The sequence below is a fragment of the Oryx dammah genome, unplaced genomic scaffold (genome assembly GCF_014754425.2).
Source record: "Oryx dammah isolate SB20612 unplaced genomic scaffold, SCBI_Odam_1.1 HiC_scaffold_2, whole genome shotgun sequence".
Classification (NCBI taxonomy): Eukaryota; Metazoa; Chordata; class Mammalia; order Artiodactyla; family Bovidae; genus Oryx; species Oryx dammah.
This window is the reverse complement of record NW_024070186.1, coordinates 158,274,751-158,292,415: the sequence shown is the minus strand read 5'-3', so window position 1 is coordinate 158,292,415 and position 17,665 is coordinate 158,274,751. Positions and strand designations below refer to the sequence as shown.

Genomic DNA, 17,665 nt, shown 5'->3' with positions numbered 1-17,665 from the left:
CCCGCTCGCCCGCACCGTTGGCGTCCAGGGGGAGCAGGTCGGCGGCGTGCAGCACCTCCACCGCCAGCCGCTGCTCGGCCGCCTCATAGTGGCAGCGGACGCTCAGGCGCCCGAACCGGTTGTGCTCCAGGGATCTCTGTGGAAAGGCCAGGAGCCGGTGAGACGAGCTCGGGGTCGTCGGGGGGCGGAGCCTCGTGCGTGCACCTGGGCCGCACTACCTGCTTGAGCTTGTCCAGGTAGTACTGCTCGATGCACTCCCGCGTGGAGCACTGGTGCAGGCGCAGCTCCTCCTCTAGCCTCTGCAAGGAAGAGGCGGCTCCTCACAGGCCCCATTTCACCCGCGGAGCGGGGCTGAACTCAAACCTGGGTCTCAGGTGTCGACTCCTCCCCCTTCCTCTGTCAGAAGCCCCAGGGCCAAACCTCACCTTGTAACTTCCATCTCTCAGGCTCTCCAGGGGCAGACCCTGGCCCTCAGCGTGGAAAAAGTTGACCAGGGCCTGGGGTTGGGCAAGAAAAGAGAGGTGTCAGGGGCGAGGTGGGTGCTTTAGACAGCAGGAAGGAATGGAGCCTTGAGCAGCACCCGGCCTGGGCTGTCTGGAGCCCAAGGCAGAGCCACTCATACCTGGGTTGTTATCAGAAGCTGCGAGGAAGCTTGGGGAAATGAGGACACCCAAAGCCAGACAGTTGTCAGAACAAGTGGCCCAGGTGCTGCTGACTCAGCAGACTCAGGGAAAGAGATGCTGTCTGACGGCTTCCCAGAGGAGGAGTGTCTGGGCTGGGGACCAGGCCGGAGGGGAGCGTGCAGTTGGAAGGGTCAGCAGTCTTATTGCCAGGGGGCGGGGGCAGAGGGGCCAGGAACCAGGAGTTCAGGCAGGAAAGGCTCTTCCATGGGGCCCTACCTCCAGCGTGAAGTGGAAGCGCCCATAGAAGTCGGCAGACACGTCTCGGTTCGCTCCCAGAGCCTGCAGGATGGCCTGCAGCAGCAGCTCCCAGAGGGCCTCCAGCACCCTGCAGGACGCTCAGCATCTGTGACCCGACCACGGGCCAGCCCTGCTCTGCCCACCCGCCCAGGACCGTACCTGCTAAGGTTTTCCTTCACCAGCGAGGCATTCAGCAGAGCCAGCTTCTCATCCAGGTACTTCAGAAGGGGGGCCACAGCCTGCAGGTAGGGTCCTCAGGCTAGGACTGGGCCCCAGTGCACACGCGCATTCTCTGCTGAGCCCAAGACCTCGGCTGGCCGGGCACTCACCTCATCATTCTGGATGGAGTCGGGCGAGAGGCTGACGTGCTGCACGTACTTCCTGACGTCACCCACCATCTGTGAGAGAGCAGGAGAGTGGTGCTTAGCATTGCGGGGTGCAGGAAGGGGCAGCCGGCTCCCGCCCCAGCCCACCAGCCCTGCCACCTTGGAGGTGAGGTGTGCTGTCACGGTTCGGGCCTCCCGCTGCAGGTCCTCATCCAGGGCCTGTGTGCAGCTGAGCAGGGGCCGCGGGAGCGTGCCCTCAAGCCCCGCAGCCCCCTCCGGCCACGCCAGGCCACGCAGTGCCTGGCCAGCAGCCTTGCGGAGGAGCTCCACGTCATTGAGGACCACGCAGAGCTGGGGAGGTGTGACGGACATGCATGGGCTGGCAGCAGGGTGGTGGCCACCCTGAGCCTCCGCCCCTCACTCCTGCACCCCCCTGCTCACGGGCTCGCTCACTGCCTCTCCAGCTGCCCCAGGCTGAGCATCCACCTTCTTTCGCAACAGCTCTGTGTAGAAGAGGGCGGCTTCACACAGGTCCTGGGGTGGAAGATGGGGGCTCAGGAGCTGTGGGCTATGTCCTTTCTGCACCCAGACCCCAATCTCCTCTTGGTGGGTAGTCCCCACCTGGCTGAGTTGGGTGCCTAGTGTCTGGGCCTGGATGGGGTCAGGCCATGCCAGGCAGGCCCACAGCTCCTGGATGTGGCTGAAGCAGAGGCTGGCAGTGGCTGCGGAGCTGCTGTGCTTGGAGGAGGCATCCATGGGCTCCAGCTAGGAAGCAGGAGGAGGCCCAGGTTGGGGGGAGCCCAGATGAGCCCAGCCCCCTCAATTCTGAGGGCTCACTCACTGTGTCCACATCCACAGCTCCCTGAAGCCTCCACTTGGTTTGGTCCCGCAGCACCTGCAGCCAAAGCTTCACAGCGGGCAGGAATGGGGCATGGATGCCGGCCAGGGCGAGGGAACGGCTGTCCCTGCAGTGGGAGGCCCGTCAGTGCTCACCCTGATCAAACACCTTGAGCCAACATGTCCCAGGTTCCCAGCCTGCAGAGGCTCTGGGGAGACTGCACAGAGAGCCCTCCAAGAGGAGACTGGAGGACAGGTGGGGCAGGGCACCCACCGGCCTGGAATGCTGCTCCAAAAGCGCTGGATGTCCGCCAGGGTCAGGTAGAGCTCAAAGAGCCCCGAGGCCACCTCCAGGGTCATCTTGGGGCTCAGCTCCTCTGTCAGCACCCAGGCCTCTTCAGCCACCTGCCCAGGAGGGTGGACTCAGGCTGGTGGCAACAAGGAACCCCAGGCCCCTTCCCAGCCAGGGGGCTCTCCCCACACCCCCTCCTCACCAGACGCTCCAGCTGCCGAAAAGTGAGGGTGAAGAAGTCGACCTTGATGATGCTGCAAAGGACACACCTCAGACACCTGCTCGCCCTGCTCCCCAGCCGGGTGGTGGCACTTTAGGGGCTGGGCGCAGGGGCAGCAGGGAGAGCCCTGGCCCCACCTGTGGAAGAGGCTGGCGTAGATGCCGTAGCAGGACTGCAGGTCCTCGTAGATGGTGTCAGCCAGCTTGACCAGCCCGGCGAGGCGCTGTGGGCCTGGCTGCAAGGAGGCCCAGCACACTGACCTTCTGGCCTACACTAACCTGTGGCCCCTCACCTCCCCTGTGGCCACGCCCCCCCCCCCCGGCCACCACACCTGCTCACGAGGACTTTGGGTGTTCAGGAGCTTGTCGAACCATTCACGGTTGCCTCTCTGCAAGGGAAGCCACCGAGGAAGCGTGTTGGGTGGGAGGAAAGAAGGGCAAGTGTGTGTGGTTCCGCAGGTCCAGCCTGAGGGCAGGGGCATGGGCAAGGACGGGCAGTTAGCCCAGACTCAGCTACCAGACACACCTTCAGGGCAGCAGCAATGTCCATGTTTAGCTCCGTCTCGAAGGGGCAGATCTCAAACGAAGGCTGGAAGAGCTGCAGCTTGCCAAGACACCTGGGCGAGGGGTTGCAGCTGACTGGGGGCTGCCCCACCCAGTCTCCCCACCCCCACCCCTGGGAAGCGGCTGCACCTACCCAGTCCCCCAGCTCCAACCCCCCACCCACAGATGAGCGGCTGCACCCACTTCAGCAGCAGCTCCAGGCGGTAGACGGCTGTGCTGTTAGTGGCAGGAAAGTAGTCCCGGAGCTGTCGCAGTAGCTGAAGCCCAAACTCAGAGAAGGCAGAGAAGCTGTCTGCCAGGCCCTCCTCCTGAGGGACAGGGCCTTCAGAACGGACTGCTGAGTGCCCGCTCCTTGGCAAAAGCAGCCGGTCTGCAAGGCCCTGCCCTGAAGAGCCCCCTCCCTACTATGGGCCTCCAACCCCACTGGCCTCGCCCTGGTGCCCTCTTCAGCCTCCACAGCGCCCCATGGAGACACAGACGCCCCCAGGGCCTTCGCAGCACCAGTTGCGCCTCCTTCCATGCGGCCCACTCCCTCCGCTGCTCGCGGGGCTGAAGCCGCACGGCCTGCCTCCTGCGGTACTCCCCCTTGGTATCGCACGGCCAGGTCCTGGGACTGCACAGCAGCTGCTCTCTCCTAAGCTTTGTCCGCTTGTTTTTAACCCCCTACCACTCCCACAGGCTGTGCACCCCAGCAGGGCAGGACTCTGGCAGGTCCTGTCCCTGCTTGTCCCAGCCTGAACAGCCCCCCGGCTCACCCTTCAGGAACATTTTCATGCGAGCCCACCTGCTCCTGGGGCAGCGAGCCCGCCTCCTCCCAGTGCGCCTGCAGGTCCTCTAGCAGCCCCAGCAGGTAACCGTAGTCCAGGGTGCGGGTCTGATGGTGGCGGCTGCTGACCTGCCAGTGCCTGCGGGGCCCCAGCCCAGGCTCAGGGCAGCTGCGTCAGGAGCCCGACCCAGCAGGGAACCCGAGCCCCTCCGACTGACAGCCCCGCCCCTTTCCGGACCCCGCCCCTCGCCGCCCCGTCCCGTGCGGCAGGCCCCGCCCACGCAGCCTCGTTGCGCCGAGGCCCTGCCCCTCGCGACGCGGCCCCGCCCACTCACAGCACAGCCAGCTGCAGCGCCGACAGGTTGCTCTGTGCGCCGTGCAGGCAGAGCACGGTGGCCGCAGGCCCGCTGAGCTCGCCGCGCCAGCTGCTCGAGTTGGGCTAGGGAACGGGCTGGCCGTGGGTGGAGGCGAGAGACCCCCATCCCCTCTCGGCCCCCAGGTCCCTGGCCTCCCCGCCTCGCCCTACCCACGCCGCCCCTGGCTGCCCCTGGGGCCCGAGGTTGGCACTACCTCCTCGGCTCGGTGCTCAAACTGCAGCAGACGGCTGAGCAGCAGCAGGTACGACAGGAAGCCCGACCGCCCACGCTGGCTCATGTTCGTATCCCTCTGGAACGCAGGGCCGGCCGGTCAGCAGCCCTTCCTGAGCTTATGGGCTGGGGTGCAGGGCTGCAGGAGGGGGGCCCTTGGCTCCCACCTGTGTGGTGATCAGCTTGAGGACCAGTTGGCAGTCACCCTGCACCCGGGAGGCGCTAGAGCGCGGTTCCAGCTTGAACCAGCGGTCCTCCCCAGCCACAGGCACCTCCTGGGGGAAGGGGGTTCAGATTGGTGGTTCTGCCTAACGCCCCCTGCCCGCAGAGACTGTCTCTGGGACTGCAGGAGAAACAGGCCTCTGCTTCCCACTGAACACTGGTGACCAGCTCAGGGTGCCAGGACACTAGAGGTTCCTGGAGGCTGTCCTCCCCGCTTGCAGCATTATGTTCCCCCAGCCCCAGCCCAGGAAGGATGGGAAGCTGCTGGGGCATCACGGGGCATAGCAGCAGTGGGGCAGGACTGCTGCCAACACCAGGTGGGACACCCAGGAGCAAGCATTCGGCAAGCAAAACTGCCAGCCCACTCACCCGGACAGGTATGTTGAGACACCCCAGGAAGTCATCAGTGTGGTCCTCAGTGGGCCCCGCTGTCCCATTTGCGCGGGCAGACTTGACAATCTGTTTGAAATACCTGGGGGCAGCAGGATGGTTTCACGCCTGTGGCCCCTGAGGAGCCCCCACCCGTTGGCCCCTGTGGCCAAGCTGAGAGTCAGGAGTTCGAGGGTCCCACCTGCCCCACCTGCTCACGCCCTTCAGGCCGATGACTTCATTCAGCTTCCTGCACGCTTCCACCAGGGACACATCATCGTCGTGATCCCTGGAGGGGGGGGGGGGCGGGGGGGTGCCTGGCTTGTCTGCAGCTCAGCCTGGCTCTGACTGCCCCCTCCCGCTCCACCCAGACCAGAGGCACCCGCACCCCTGCCCTGCAGGGCACAGGGGCCTCTACCAGATGTCCAGGTGCAGCTGGTCTGTGCCCACGTCCTCGATCTCACTGTAAGGAGAACAGAGAGGAGGGTCCAGGTGATGCCCTGCCCAGTGCTGGGGCAGGGACAATTTCTGAGCCTCGGCCTCTGCTCTGGAAAGTGGGCACAGGACCAGCCCTTCGGTTCCCGGGGGGCAGGCACTGAGACCACCTATGGGCGTAGCTGCCCCAGGACCAGCCGGCACCGCCGCAGACTCCACCTAGCCACCCCGCCGCCTAACCAGACAAGGAGCCTTACAAGAGGAAGTGCTCCTTCCACACGGGGTTCAGGGTGCTGCTCTTGACCTCGGTGACCTGGATACACTTGGCTGGCAGTGGGCCACCTCGCTTGCTGCCCTTGCGGAAGCTGAAGCGCTGCTCCTTGTGCGGGCTGGGCTCCCGCACGGTGCCTGAGGCTGGCAGGATGCCCAGCATGCAGTACGGGTCACTGAAGCCTAGGACGTGGTGGGTGCCTCAGTCCCAGCCCGCCCCGGGGCCCCAGACCCAGCTGCCCCTGGGGCCCCAGACCCGGCCCGCCCCCGAGGCCTCAGTCCCAGCTCCCCACCCTGAGGCCCCTGACCCGGCCGCCCCCGGGGGCCCCAGACCTGGCTGCTCCCCGCTCACCGTTGGGGTCTTTGGCCAGCAGGTTCTTGGCACGCACGACGGAGACTTTTAGGGCGTAGGTGGGGGCCTGCAGTGGAGGCAGTGACGGTCTCTGGGGCTCGGTGTGGGCCTGACACGGCCGGCCCTGCACCCCTTCACCCCGAGCCTCTGCCCACAAGCACTGCAAGGGGTGGCATCTGCCCAGCGGGCGGCAGCCTCACCTTGGCCTTCTTCACGCGCTCCACAGCTGCGGCATGCTCCTCAGGGCTGGTACCAAACACCTGTGGGCCGGCAGGTGTGAGGCCCAGGTGCCCTTGAAGCAGGCCAGTTACCATCCTGGGGGCTTCACGGGGTGGGGGGGGTGTACACAGCAGGAAGAAAGTGGTCTGTCCGCCTGCTGGTTTGTCCTTTCTTCCTTTCTCTGTGTCTGTCCATCCTTCTGTGTGAGTCCTACATCTGTCTACCTGTCTTTTCCAATGTTCTTTGGAGCTGTGTCCGTGTGTTCTTCTGTTTGGATGTGTTTGTGTCTGTCTACCTTTCTGGGCATGCCTGTCAGCCTATGTGTGTCTGCCTGTGCACCTGTGTGTGTATGTACGTGGGGCAACTCTGTGTGTCATTGAGGCGACAGTGACACAAGCAGGTGGGGAAAGTGTCTCAGCCACCCCCAGAGATGGTGGAGCCAGGCCAGCCGAGTGGGCGGGGCCTGGGGCTCACCTGCTGCAGGTAGCTCAGCAGGGCCTCGTCGTCGTCCACCTGGTCGGGGCCCATGGTGCCTGCGCGGTGAAGGACTGTGTATAGAGCCTCCTCGTAGAGCATGTCCACCTGCAGGCAGGGGCGTGGGCCCTGAGTGCTGACCGCAGGGGCTCTTGGCTCCTCGGATGCACCCTCTCTGCCCAGCCCCCAGCCGCCCCTCCCACCGGCAGAGCCTGGTCTCTGCCTCTGAGCCTTTGCATCTTTGGGGCCTCCACCAGGGGTCCCTCCCCACCCCTGACCTCTGCTCACCCCCATGGGGAGGCCGGCCCACCCTCCCCAAACCTCCCACCCCCTTACCTCCTCTTGGCTCAAAGTTCTCAGGCCACGGCTGGGGTCCACGGGCTCTGCGGGGGCAGGTGAGCTGCTGCACAGCAGGACCTGTGAGGGGCGCCAGGGGGTGAGGGTCTCCATGGCTCCCTGGCAGGGAGTGCTCCAGGGAGGGAGGGAGGGGAGCACGGAGCAGCCACTGGGGAGGCCAGCCCAGGCCCATGCACAGCTGGGCCCGCAGCGTCCGCACCTCAGGGCACGGCAGCCCTTGTCTGCCCTCCCCCTTCTTCAGGATGAGGCGCATCTGGGAGAAGAACTCTACACCATCTCCGGGTTTCCTGCAAGAAAGGCCACACTCGGGGTCAGCAGATCCTCCCGATGCTGCAGCTCAGAGCACGTGCTGGCCCGCATGACTCAAAGGGATCCCCGGGTCTCTGAAGAGCTGGGGGTGCAGGGGGATGCCCTCCACGGCCTTGGGTTCAGAGCCTCCTGGGCTTCCCCCAGGGGCCGTGCTGGGCGGCTGGTATGTGAGGTCAGGGGAGGAAGGGAGCTGGCCAGGGGGCACCCACCAGGCCCCGGCCGTGGGCTCCAGTGGGTCGGCGCTGCCGCTGGCCGGCTCCTCCTCGGTCCTCCGACGGAAGGATGGGCACACCTGCACTTGCCTGAGCACGCTGCTCTTGATCTCCAGCAAGGTGGACATGGCAGGCAACCTGTGGGGCAGAGAGCCCTGCCTTACTGTCCCCTGTGGTCACATCAGATGCCACCCTGAGCAGTGACAGAGGTGTGAGCTGGAACTCAGAGGTGCCCACTGCTGGGGCCATGGGCTCCAACCCTCCCAAGGCTGCAGACTTGCTCAGTCCAAGCCCCAGCCCCCCACAGGTTCGGGCTCCCCAGACCAGAATGATTCGGACTGAGCCGGTTTCAGGGGATGCACAGGCGGGGGCCGCCAGGCCCAGGCCCCATTCCTCCCTTGGCATGAAGAATCCCCGTGCCCCAGGGTGACATCTAGGCTGCTCCAGGCAGGATGCTGCGTGGTGGCTTGGTTGCTATGGCAACACAGGCCCTGGGAGCGGACAGGGGCTGCGGCCCCACACTTTGCAGAAGGGGAGTGGGACCTGCTCGGGGGACACTTTCCTGTCCAGGGGGCCCAGCCCTGGGACACCCCTGAGGAGCGCACGGCTGTCACTGCCAACTCCAGCCCCCAGCCTGACCGGCCTGCGCTGTTACACCCTCACACCTTGCGGGTGCTCAGTGCCCCCTGCAGATCCTGGGGGGAAGCCACCAAGGGCCCTGCAGTACGCCTCTTCCACCCCGTGACCTGGCCCAGGCAACTACCTCCAGCCTTGGCCGCCCTATCCCCCCGCCCCCAGCAAAGTCCCACAAGGTGGTCTCGTGTGCCCGCGCTGAAAGTCATCAGGACAAAGCGAAGACCCTCTCCTGGGCCACCTCTGCCGCTCAGTGCCACCTACTGGGCTCCCTGGCCCTGGCTTGCTGGCCTCTGTGCGCCGGACACGCCATACTCCCCTTGGCTCACCTGGGGACCTGCCCACTGCCTGGGTCCCATCCTTGTCCACTCGAGGGCGTCCCCCGCAGGCCAGGCACGTCAGCCCAAGCCTGTCCTTTTCATTTGACAAAATTGGAAATGGGGACCCCGCCGGATCCAGCTCTACTTGCCCATCTCTCACGGGCACCTGGCAGTGGGGTAGCCGGGGAGACCCACCCTGCCCTGTGTGCCCACTGCCAGGGGCCATGTGAGTGCTGGCACATCCTCGTTTATAAGCTTGACCTCCTCCCGGACGGTCACCCTCTGCTGGGACAGCGGGGCCGGGCACACCTGCTGCCTTGAGGGTCCTGGACAGATTTTTCAAGCAAGCCGGGTGTATCTCTGGGGCGGGCGGTGGGGTGCCCGGGCTGCCATCACCAGTATGTGCCCCCCTCCAGCTCTCAGCTCATCTCACTCCCTGATCCTCCAATCCTGGAGCTGCAGGGCCAGGGGAACCCATCTGGCCAGGCCTGAGAGCTGGGACAGGAGAAGGGGCACCTTGGCCTCCAGCAGCCCTGGACCCCCTTCACACCAGTCAGTGCTTGCCCCAGGGAGCCCCTACCCCTGCTGCGGGCTCGGCAGCCCAGAGAGCTGTCCCTGAGGTCCCTGGGGGCTGGGTGTCACGGGTCCCCTTTTCCTCTCTAGCTGAGTGGAAGACGCTGCTTCCCCAACAGCCCCCAAAGCCAGGGAGCAGCCACTGCTTGAGCTGTTGCCAGGACAACCGCCAGCTGCGTCTACGTGTGACGGGGGCTCCAGGGCTCACAGTCCCGGAGACAAAGATGACGCAGGAGCCAAGTGGCCTGAGCTGCAGGGTGGGGGCCTTTCTCGGTGAGACCAGAGTGTTCAAGGCAAGGGGGGGCCCCTCCTCAGACCAGTCCGGGATGGGGAGTGACGCTCTGCTCCCCACACCTAGACCAGGAAATTGAGACCCCAGGCTCATGAGGCCCAGGGTCACCCAGCCAGCAGGCAGCCCGGGATGGAGTCACGGCCTCCCAGGCTCTGGCGTCCAGGCGCTAAGCTCTTGGCTCGTCCTGAGTCCCAGGTCCAGGCGGGCCGGCCTCCCCCTGTGCTGCAGGCCCCTCCCTGCTCCCGTCTCAGCCTGTGACCAGGAGGGAGGCAGCAGCAGTGTCCAGGTGCAGAGGCTCTTCCTGGGAGCTTAGAAGCCCCCTCTGTCCCCTGGCAACCCCTGGGCTGCCTGCACAGCCACAGCCTCGCTGCACCCTGCACCCACTCAGAGCTGTCACGGACAGAGGGTGTGGGGCTGATCACTAGGGAGCACTCACTGGCTGCCAGGGGCTCTCGGCGTGCATGGGGCAGAATGAGCAGGGTACAGGTTTCAAGGGACCCCTTGTCTGTCTGATGGGCCCCAGAGGACTCCTTCCTGAACTTTCCGTGTCTCCATCCCGCCCAGGCCTGGCCAGAAGCTCTGAGCAGGCCACACCTGTATTCCCACTCAGGCCTGGCCACCGGCTCCAGTTTGTCCAATGAACAAAGTGAGGCCAGCCAAGGAGCTGGATGCCCCACAGGTACCAGGATCCAGCCAAAAGCAACAGGCCTGCTGTGTTTCAGGGCTGTGCCCAAGGCCTGGGGTTGAATGGGAAAGGATCACTCTGCAAAGTGATGTCACTGTCGCATTTCACATCCCAGTGATGGGGTGACTTGCTCAGAACCCAGGGCTCAAAGCCAAGGTGTCTCCTGCTAGCCCACCTGGGGGCTGGCACTGAAGCAGGCAGGTCTGGAGCAGTGGGGCTGAACTGGAGAGCCAGCCTGGTCTTCTAGAAGAGTCCCCAACAGCCCACTGGCCGCCCTGGACATGAATCAACACCCTCAGGGCGCTGGGGCCGCTCACTGGAACCGGTAGGGCATCCACCGATGCTGCCCCGGCATGAGTAAGGGGGCGGCAGAAGGTCCAGCCTGGCCACCTGGCTCTCCCTGCTGCCCAGCCCAGCCCCCAGCTGGCCCCCTTCACTCTCCTAGGAGGTTTCCGGCTGCCCTTCTCCGCTGACTCCTTGCACAGTGCTCGCCTGCACACAGTGCCTCCTGCAGCCCGCCTGCAGTGCCTCTTAGGAGCACTGCTCACTGGGGTCTCATCCCCACCCAGTCCCAGGGAGGGGTTTGAGGTCTGTATTGTAAACAATTCCGCGGGCGGACCTAGAGCTCTGAAGCCGGAGACCAACAGTAAAAGGTTGGCGAGATGCTTCTAGAATGAACGCATTTAAAATGAAGTGCCCGTACGATCTTCCTCAGAGGTCCCCTCCCACCTGGCCAGCCGGGCCCTCTGACCTGCTCACCCCTCCCACTTCTCTCAGGGACAGGCTCCCGCCTCGCCCTTTCCTCCCGACCTCCGTTCGGACCTCTCCCCCACCCCAGTTCTCTCGGGGTCCTTCTCTCATTGGTGGGTGTTCGGTTCGGGGACAGTTTGGAAGCCTGGAGAGGGTGTATTTTGGGGGACCCACCCAGATGCCAGGAGGAATTTGGGGAAAACAAGGGGTCTTGCCAGGATCCGTGGGAGGGGGAGCGGGCCGGGCTCAGGGGCGTCTTAATCGCTGGAGGGTGGACTGGGAAACCCCGCGGAGGGTCTCGGGGTCTTCGGTCCCCGCCCACCTGCGGCTTCCCCCGGATATAGGGCGCCGGGTCCGAGCGGAGTGACCCTGCGCATCCCGGGGGGCGGTGGTCCTGGAGCCCCGCGCCTTCCGCGGCTGAGAGGTCTGGTCCCCCCGCCCCTCTGCAGTGCGCACCGTCTCCCGCTCCGAGGCCCCGCTCCTCCAAGCGGGGGAGGAGCCGTCTCCCCGCTGCCGACGGCGCGTCTTGGCGACCTCCCGGCTCCCCGGGGTAGCGGCGACCGCGGTCCGCCGGCGGTCAGCCGGCCTGGGCTTCGACGGCCGGGCAGGAATCCGCGGCACTCACCGTGGGCCGGGCGGCAGGGGCGCGGGGACGGGGCTCCTGCGGGCGCCGCACTCGGTGCTGGCTCCAGTGTCGCTACAGCAGTGCGACCGCTCGCAGCCGCCAGCGCCGACGACTGAGCGCCAGGGGCCCCGCGCCCGGGATGCAGGGGCCGGGGGCGGGGCTGAGCCTGCTCGCTCCGCCCCGCCGCTCGGGCCTCGCTTCCGCCCCGCCCCCGCCTCCCTCACGCCCCTCTCCGCTCGCGCCGGCGCCGCTAGGGGCGCAGGGCAAGGATCCACGTGCCCCTAGTGCCCGGCCCGAGGCTCCTAAGGGGAGGGGGCTCAGGGCTGCCAATCAATCCAAACGTGGGTAATGAGCCGGAGCAGACCCGCTCTGCATCACGACCCCTTCTCGGGGACGCCAGGGCAGACAAGAGTCGCCGAAACAGAACAGGATATGCCCGGGCCCGCAGCGCAGACTTTTCTGGAAGGGTTGTGTGGTCATCTCCAAAGTCACCCTCCCAGCCAGCAGTGTCCCCACCACCAGTCTGGAGCGGGCCTGGGCCTGGGGACTCCGCCTCCGCGGTCCCAACCGCTCTTCTCAGAGGGGACAGCCCGCACCCCGGGGTGTGTGTACGTGTGCTGCAGACGTCAACTCAGAACGCCCGCAACAATCCTCGTCACCGAAAGGGGGACCGACCCCACGGCCCACGTCTAGCCACCTGCCAGGTTACCCCGACGGGTGGAAGCCCTCTCGCGCTGTTCCCAGCCCATCTTTGGCGCTCCTCCACCGCACCATGGTCACCTGGGGAGCCCGGAAAAACAGCTTGCTGAGCCCACCGGCGCCTGCTGACTCCCAGAGCTGGGGCTGGGCCTCGCCATCTGAGGCTTCTCCCACCCCAGCTGAGAACCCTGCAGGCTGCTCAGATGCTTGGGCTCCCTGGGTCCCCTTCCTGCCTTTAGTAGACCTTGCTGGACCCTCAGAGCACCTTGTACTTGGGGGATCAGACTGTGGTTTGGAGAAGTTTTCACCCCAAAGGACCTCGTCTCTAGTCGGGGGACTCTAGGCTGGCTGGGGGTCAGACAGACCTGGAACCCACTTCCGCTCAGGCCCAGAATCAAAAAACAGTTGGCTCTGGCAGGCCAGGGCTGAGCTGGGTGGAGGAGACCCTGGAGGAGCAGGGTTCAGCACAGAGCTACATGCAGGGAGGCACCTGTGATTTCGCTGTTCCTTGGTCTACAGGGGACCAGATGCACCCCTCTCACCCCAGGAGGGGGCGGACACTGCTCTGAGAGGGCCACCACCTATCTTAGCTTCTAGACTCAGACTCACGTCTGAGCCGCCTGTACCTATCTGTGCAGGATGAGACACGGAACCACCTGGGTTGGAGAAAACAGCCCTGCAGGGAGGGGGTACAGCCCTGCAGGGAGAGGGGCAGCCCTGCAGGGTGTGTTCTGCTGCTGGAGGCTCTAGTCCCCGGTCCTGCTTCCATCTTGACCCAGCACAGCCGGGCAGAGTGGGTGGGGGAGCTCGGGAAATGCACTGCAGCTTTGCACAGATGAATCAGATGAGCAGGGGAGGGGGATGGACCCCACACAACCAGCCGCCCCTTAGCTTCCTTCTACAGGGGATAGGAATGGGGTCGGGGCAACTAATGTCCTTCCCTGAGAATCTGGCAGGTCCTGAGCCAGGATGTTATAGCTGATGCGCCCCTTCCCCCCCACCCCTGTAGTCTTGCGTCAGGTTCTTCCAACCTGTTGGAACAAACACGGCTTGGTTGCCATGGTGATCATAATGGCTTTGGGGTGAAGAGATGAGACTCTGCAGCTGCTGTAAACAGGAAGTAAGGAGGGGCAGCTGCCAAGGGAGGGGGCCCTTGCTTTAACCCCCATCCCATGTCCAGGGGGAGCCAAGGGGCTGGGGGCCAGCGCCACCCTGAAGATGCACCAGCCCCCAAGACTAACACCACAGAGGGCCCCTGGAGACCTCACACTCTTCTTTTGCCAGTGGGGAAACTGAGGCCCAGAGAGGGGAAAGGGATTGTCCAGGCAACAGGCTGGGTACCAAGCCCAACTCAGGGCCTCAGTTTCCCCAGGAAGGCATAACCCTCAGACCCTTCCCTCCACTGACATTTCCTGGGGACGGAGCGATGGTCCCATTGGCACCATCAGTGTCTCCTGACTTGTCCTGAGGCTGAAGTCAGGCCCTTCCGGGTCATAGTCTGCCCTGCTGCCCTCCTCCGGCACCTTGGGCCTTTGCTTTCCTCATTTGTCAAATAGAAATAGCAGCAGAGGAGCCCAGCCCTCAGCAGGGGCCGGGGGCCGTCCTAGAGAGGAGGAGCAAGTGCTGGTTGAGTCAGTGGCAGCTCCTCCCTCCAGGGGCCTCGGGAGGGGGCTCTTTCCTTTGGGGACTGCTTTGGCTTCAGCAGGTTGGAAGTGCAAGCTCGTCCTCGTGTGACCCCACAGCAGGCAGAGGGCAGGGAGGGCGCCCCTGGCCCCAGCCTGTGCCCTAGACCTCAGGCTGAAGGATCTACCTGGCCCCAGACCCCCAACAGTACTCTGAGCTTGAGGCACAGTGAGAGGGCTGCTCGGGGCATGCAGGGGCGTCAGGGTGCAAGACACCCTGCCTGAGGGGTCAGGGCTTGGTGGGGCCCCTGGAGAAGTGGGTTTACCCTCAGGGCTTGGGTTGGACAGGGTCTGGCAGGCAGCAGGAGGGGCTTTCCCTCCTTAGGGCCAGGAGAAAAGCACCAGGCTCTGGGTCGCCACTCTGATGGCTGCTGATGGGCAGGGACAGGGGGCCGCAGAGGTGAGGGGGGATCCTGTGAGGCCAGGGCACCACCATCATTATGAAAAGACCTGCACCAGGTCTTAGTTGACACATGTGAGATCTTCCATCTTCCTTGCGCCACGTGGAATCTTTAAGTGCGGCATGCAAACTCTCAGTTGTGGCAAGTGGGATGATCTAGTTTCCTGACCAGGGATCAAATCCAGGCTCCCCGCAAGGAGAGCTGGGAGTCTTGGCCACAGGAAGTCCCCTGCCATAGGTTTAATAAGGCATGAATCCTGTCCTCTGGGGTCAGTCCCTGAATTGCAGGCACAGCTCCTAGCACTCTGACCCCCACACCAGTGGAAGGACTGTGGCAGGCAAAGTGGGGAGGGAGGTGGACCCCAGGGAACTTCTGGGCACATGGCCAAGGCGTTCAGCCAGGGTCCCTGCCTGCCCGGGGCTGGAGGACCCCGAGGGACTGCAGGAATCTGGCCTGGGTGCTGGTTCTGTCAGCAGAGGAGGAGGGTCCAGGTGGGCAAGGGTCTGGCCCAGGTATGGCACCTGGGCTAGGGCACTTAGCAGAAGCCCATCGTGTGTATGTTGGGGGAGAGGGGGTCCTGCACCTGTGCAGGTGGGGCCTGTGCAGGGCTGGGGCTACGGGGCCTCAGGCCCGAGGTTTCCATGGGGCTGCAGGGGGCACGGAGCAGCCCCCTAGTCAGGACGTGCGGATGTCTGTGAGGCTGGGCCGATGGGCTGCAGGCCGGGAGTGGGCTGGGTGCCTGCTCCTCTGAACACACCCCTCTGCATGCGGGAGGTGGAGGCACTTGTACTGGCTCTGGGGGCCCCGGTTCTTCCTTCAGGTGAGAAAGACCACCTTGGGACGGGTCACCTGTAAGAGGCCCGTGGAGGAAGGACCCAGGCCTGGGCACTGCGACTATTTTTTGCTGCTCCCTTACTACTTTCTAAGTGTGTTAGTCGGTCAGTCGTGTCCAACTCTTTGCGACCCCACGGACTGTAGCCCGCCAGGCTCCTCTGTTCCAGAATTCTCCAGGCAAGAACACTGGAGTGGGCAGCCATTCCCTTCTCCAGGGGATCTTCCCGACCCAGGGATTGAACCTGGGTCTCCCACATCGCGGGCAGATTCTTTACCATCGGAACCACCCACTTTCCCAACTGATGTCTGAGATTTCGGGCCAGGTGGAAAAGCCCATATGTCTGAGAACTTGGGGTGGAGGAGGCCCAGCGCCCCCATCTCTCTGCCCAGCCCACAGCCTCCGCAGATGGGAGGCCTCCAGATGAACCTCCTGATTTGCTGGGGCAGGACACCCCCAGACTCAGCGCCAGTGTCACCTGGGGACAGACCTGGACCAGCACTCCTTGGGCCTCTCCCTGCTGGAGCTGGCTGAGACCGGTTCGAGCCAGCCCAAGTCAGTGTTCAGGCCCTCCAACCTGGCAACTCGTCGTCATGGCAACCCCAAGCGGGAGGCAGGACCTGGTGCATGGTGGGAGGGCCTTCGGCCGCTGGGTCAGGCACAAGGGTGCGGTGCTGCCTCGGCAAGGACAGTCCAGGGAGGTCAGGGGGCCCCAAGAACCGAGAGCCCAGCCCGAAGCCACGGGGGCTCCATGCACAGGGGTTCCTGAGGTAGCGGTGTCCAGCCTGTCCTGTGGTCGAGTTCTCCTGGAAGCCCCGACGTGGGTTCCTTGCTTGGCACCTGTGTAACAGGCTGCCCTGAGCCTGTCCTGGACACGCTGAGGACTCACGTGCACCTTAGCACCCTGGGACGGCGTCCCGGCTCCCTGGGGAGGGCCACCCTGGTGGTGGGAACAGCCCCACGTGGGGCGTACCTGCTCCAGCAGGTGAGACTCGGGGGACAGGGCCAGGGATCAGCACTGGACGTGGGCTGCCTGGGCTGCCGGCACTCTGACCTTGAGGTACACACTCGACCTTGGCTCTAGGGAATGTCACCCCCGACACCTGCAGGTCGTGGCATCTCTGACGCTGGAGGCCGAGGGAGGAGGGACCCACCAGCCTGGCTCCTTGGGGCAGGGCGGGAGGAAAGGACTCTAGCAGGCAGTGGTTATCGGAAACGTTTTAATCAGAGGATTTTAGATACAGCCCACAGTTCCTTACACATTATGAGGTGCCTCATGCTGGGGACACACGCTCTTCCCTTACAGTAGAGACAGGGTGGTCACATTTCATAGTTCTTGTTACAAGATTCACATCTTTGTTAAGCCAAGGACTGTGGCACAAAAGGACATTTCATTAGCCAAAGTCACGACGATTTGCTAGAAACACTGATTACCTTAGAATGGTTTAAGTAGAAAATAGATTGAATTTCCATATGTATTAACCACGTACACGGGTTAACTATTACGAAGAATAGTCAGTGATTACAAAATAAAACGTTCTGTGAGAAGTTACAGATACACAGCCCGTGGACCCCCAAAGGCCCTCTGTGCCTACGTATAGGTGTCAGCAGCTCATGCGAGTCCAGCCCAGCGAGAGGGCATGCCATGCGGGCCTTGGAGCCACGGCCCCCAGCTTCCAGCACGATCCTGTCACCGGGCGGTGGGTCCCCAAGTGGAGCTTGGCCCCGCCTGGCTTCCTGACAGGTCGGGTGATCAGTCCTCCTCGGGCTCCTGGAGCGTCCGTCACCTGCCCTCAGCCTGTGAGTGGAGCCACAGGCACCAGTCTGCCAGTGAAGGTGAGGGTCCGCAGGGTGGGAGGGCAGCCCGACCCGGGCCTCGGCGGGACCTGGGGGCCAGGTCCCTGCCTCTGCGGTTCCGGGGTGCAGGACCCGGGCCCAAGCTTGCCGGCCTTGTCCCGTCTCCATCTTCGGGACTCCTGAGAGGGCGGACATGCTTCTGACAGCATCCCGGAGCCTCCAGAGGATCAGCCTCAGGTGCAGACGCTTCCGCAGCAGGGAGGGGCCTGTGGGGCGGTGGCTGCACTCGCGGGGCAGGGGCCGGGGGTGTGGGGCTCCACTCACCGCGCAGGCCTCACTGCAGCCTGGGCCCCATTGCCTGGCCCGGCGGCCTTCAGCCACACGTTGGCACTGGGTGGGGGAGCCGCCTGGACCACGGTCCTCCCACCTGCCCGGCCTGGGTCAGCGTCTCCTGCTCCTGACGCCTGGGCCTGCGAGCTTGACAAGCGTCTGGATGCCAGTTCCGGCCTGACCAGATCTGACCCTCCGGCGCCTGCAGCCCCGAGCCTGGCGTGGCAGGGAAAGAATGCCCAGCACTGTTAACAGAGGACGGGCTGGGGGCACACGGAGGCCACCTCCTCACTTTTAATGATGATAATGCAACGAA

At 64.5% G+C, this 17,665-nt stretch overlaps 1 protein-coding gene across 1 annotated transcript in view; it reads right to left on the bottom strand.

Moving 5' to 3' along the window:
- The window catches only part of BAIAP3 (BAI1 associated protein 3), a 9,807-nt gene extending 1,911 nt beyond the window's left edge, over positions 1-7,896 (bottom strand). Inside the window, exons 1-30 of the mRNA XM_040253493.1 lie at positions 7,728-7,896; positions 7,409-7,496; positions 7,189-7,269; positions 6,853-6,960; positions 6,360-6,419; positions 6,160-6,226; positions 5,795-5,990; positions 5,521-5,565; positions 5,314-5,391; positions 5,103-5,205; positions 4,679-4,786; positions 4,495-4,590; positions 4,260-4,363; positions 3,943-4,063; positions 3,342-3,466; positions 3,121-3,211; positions 2,927-2,983; positions 2,733-2,830; positions 2,578-2,629; positions 2,358-2,488; positions 2,088-2,211; positions 1,868-2,011; positions 1,688-1,780; positions 1,406-1,597; positions 1,250-1,318; positions 1,080-1,159; positions 900-1,008; positions 426-497; positions 219-299; positions 16-136 (exon numbers count right to left, since the gene is read on the bottom strand). Coding sequence (XP_040109427.1) covers positions 16-136; positions 219-299; positions 426-497; positions 900-1,008; positions 1,080-1,159; positions 1,250-1,318; positions 1,406-1,597; positions 1,688-1,780; positions 1,868-2,011; positions 2,088-2,211; positions 2,358-2,488; positions 2,578-2,629; positions 2,733-2,830; positions 2,927-2,983; positions 3,121-3,211; positions 3,342-3,466; positions 3,943-4,063; positions 4,260-4,363; positions 4,495-4,590; positions 4,679-4,786; positions 5,103-5,205; positions 5,314-5,391; positions 5,521-5,565; positions 5,795-5,990; positions 6,160-6,226; positions 6,360-6,419; positions 6,853-6,960; positions 7,189-7,269; positions 7,409-7,496; positions 7,728-7,858 — 3,025 coding nt within the window. The 5' untranslated portion in view covers positions 7,859-7,896. The remainder of the gene's footprint in view (positions 1-15; positions 137-218; positions 300-425; positions 498-899; positions 1,009-1,079; positions 1,160-1,249; positions 1,319-1,405; positions 1,598-1,687; positions 1,781-1,867; positions 2,012-2,087; positions 2,212-2,357; positions 2,489-2,577; positions 2,630-2,732; positions 2,831-2,926; positions 2,984-3,120; positions 3,212-3,341; positions 3,467-3,942; positions 4,064-4,259; positions 4,364-4,494; positions 4,591-4,678; positions 4,787-5,102; positions 5,206-5,313; positions 5,392-5,520; positions 5,566-5,794; positions 5,991-6,159; positions 6,227-6,359; positions 6,420-6,852; positions 6,961-7,188; positions 7,270-7,408; positions 7,497-7,727) is intronic.
- Positions 7,897-17,665: the final 9,769 nt, after the last annotated feature.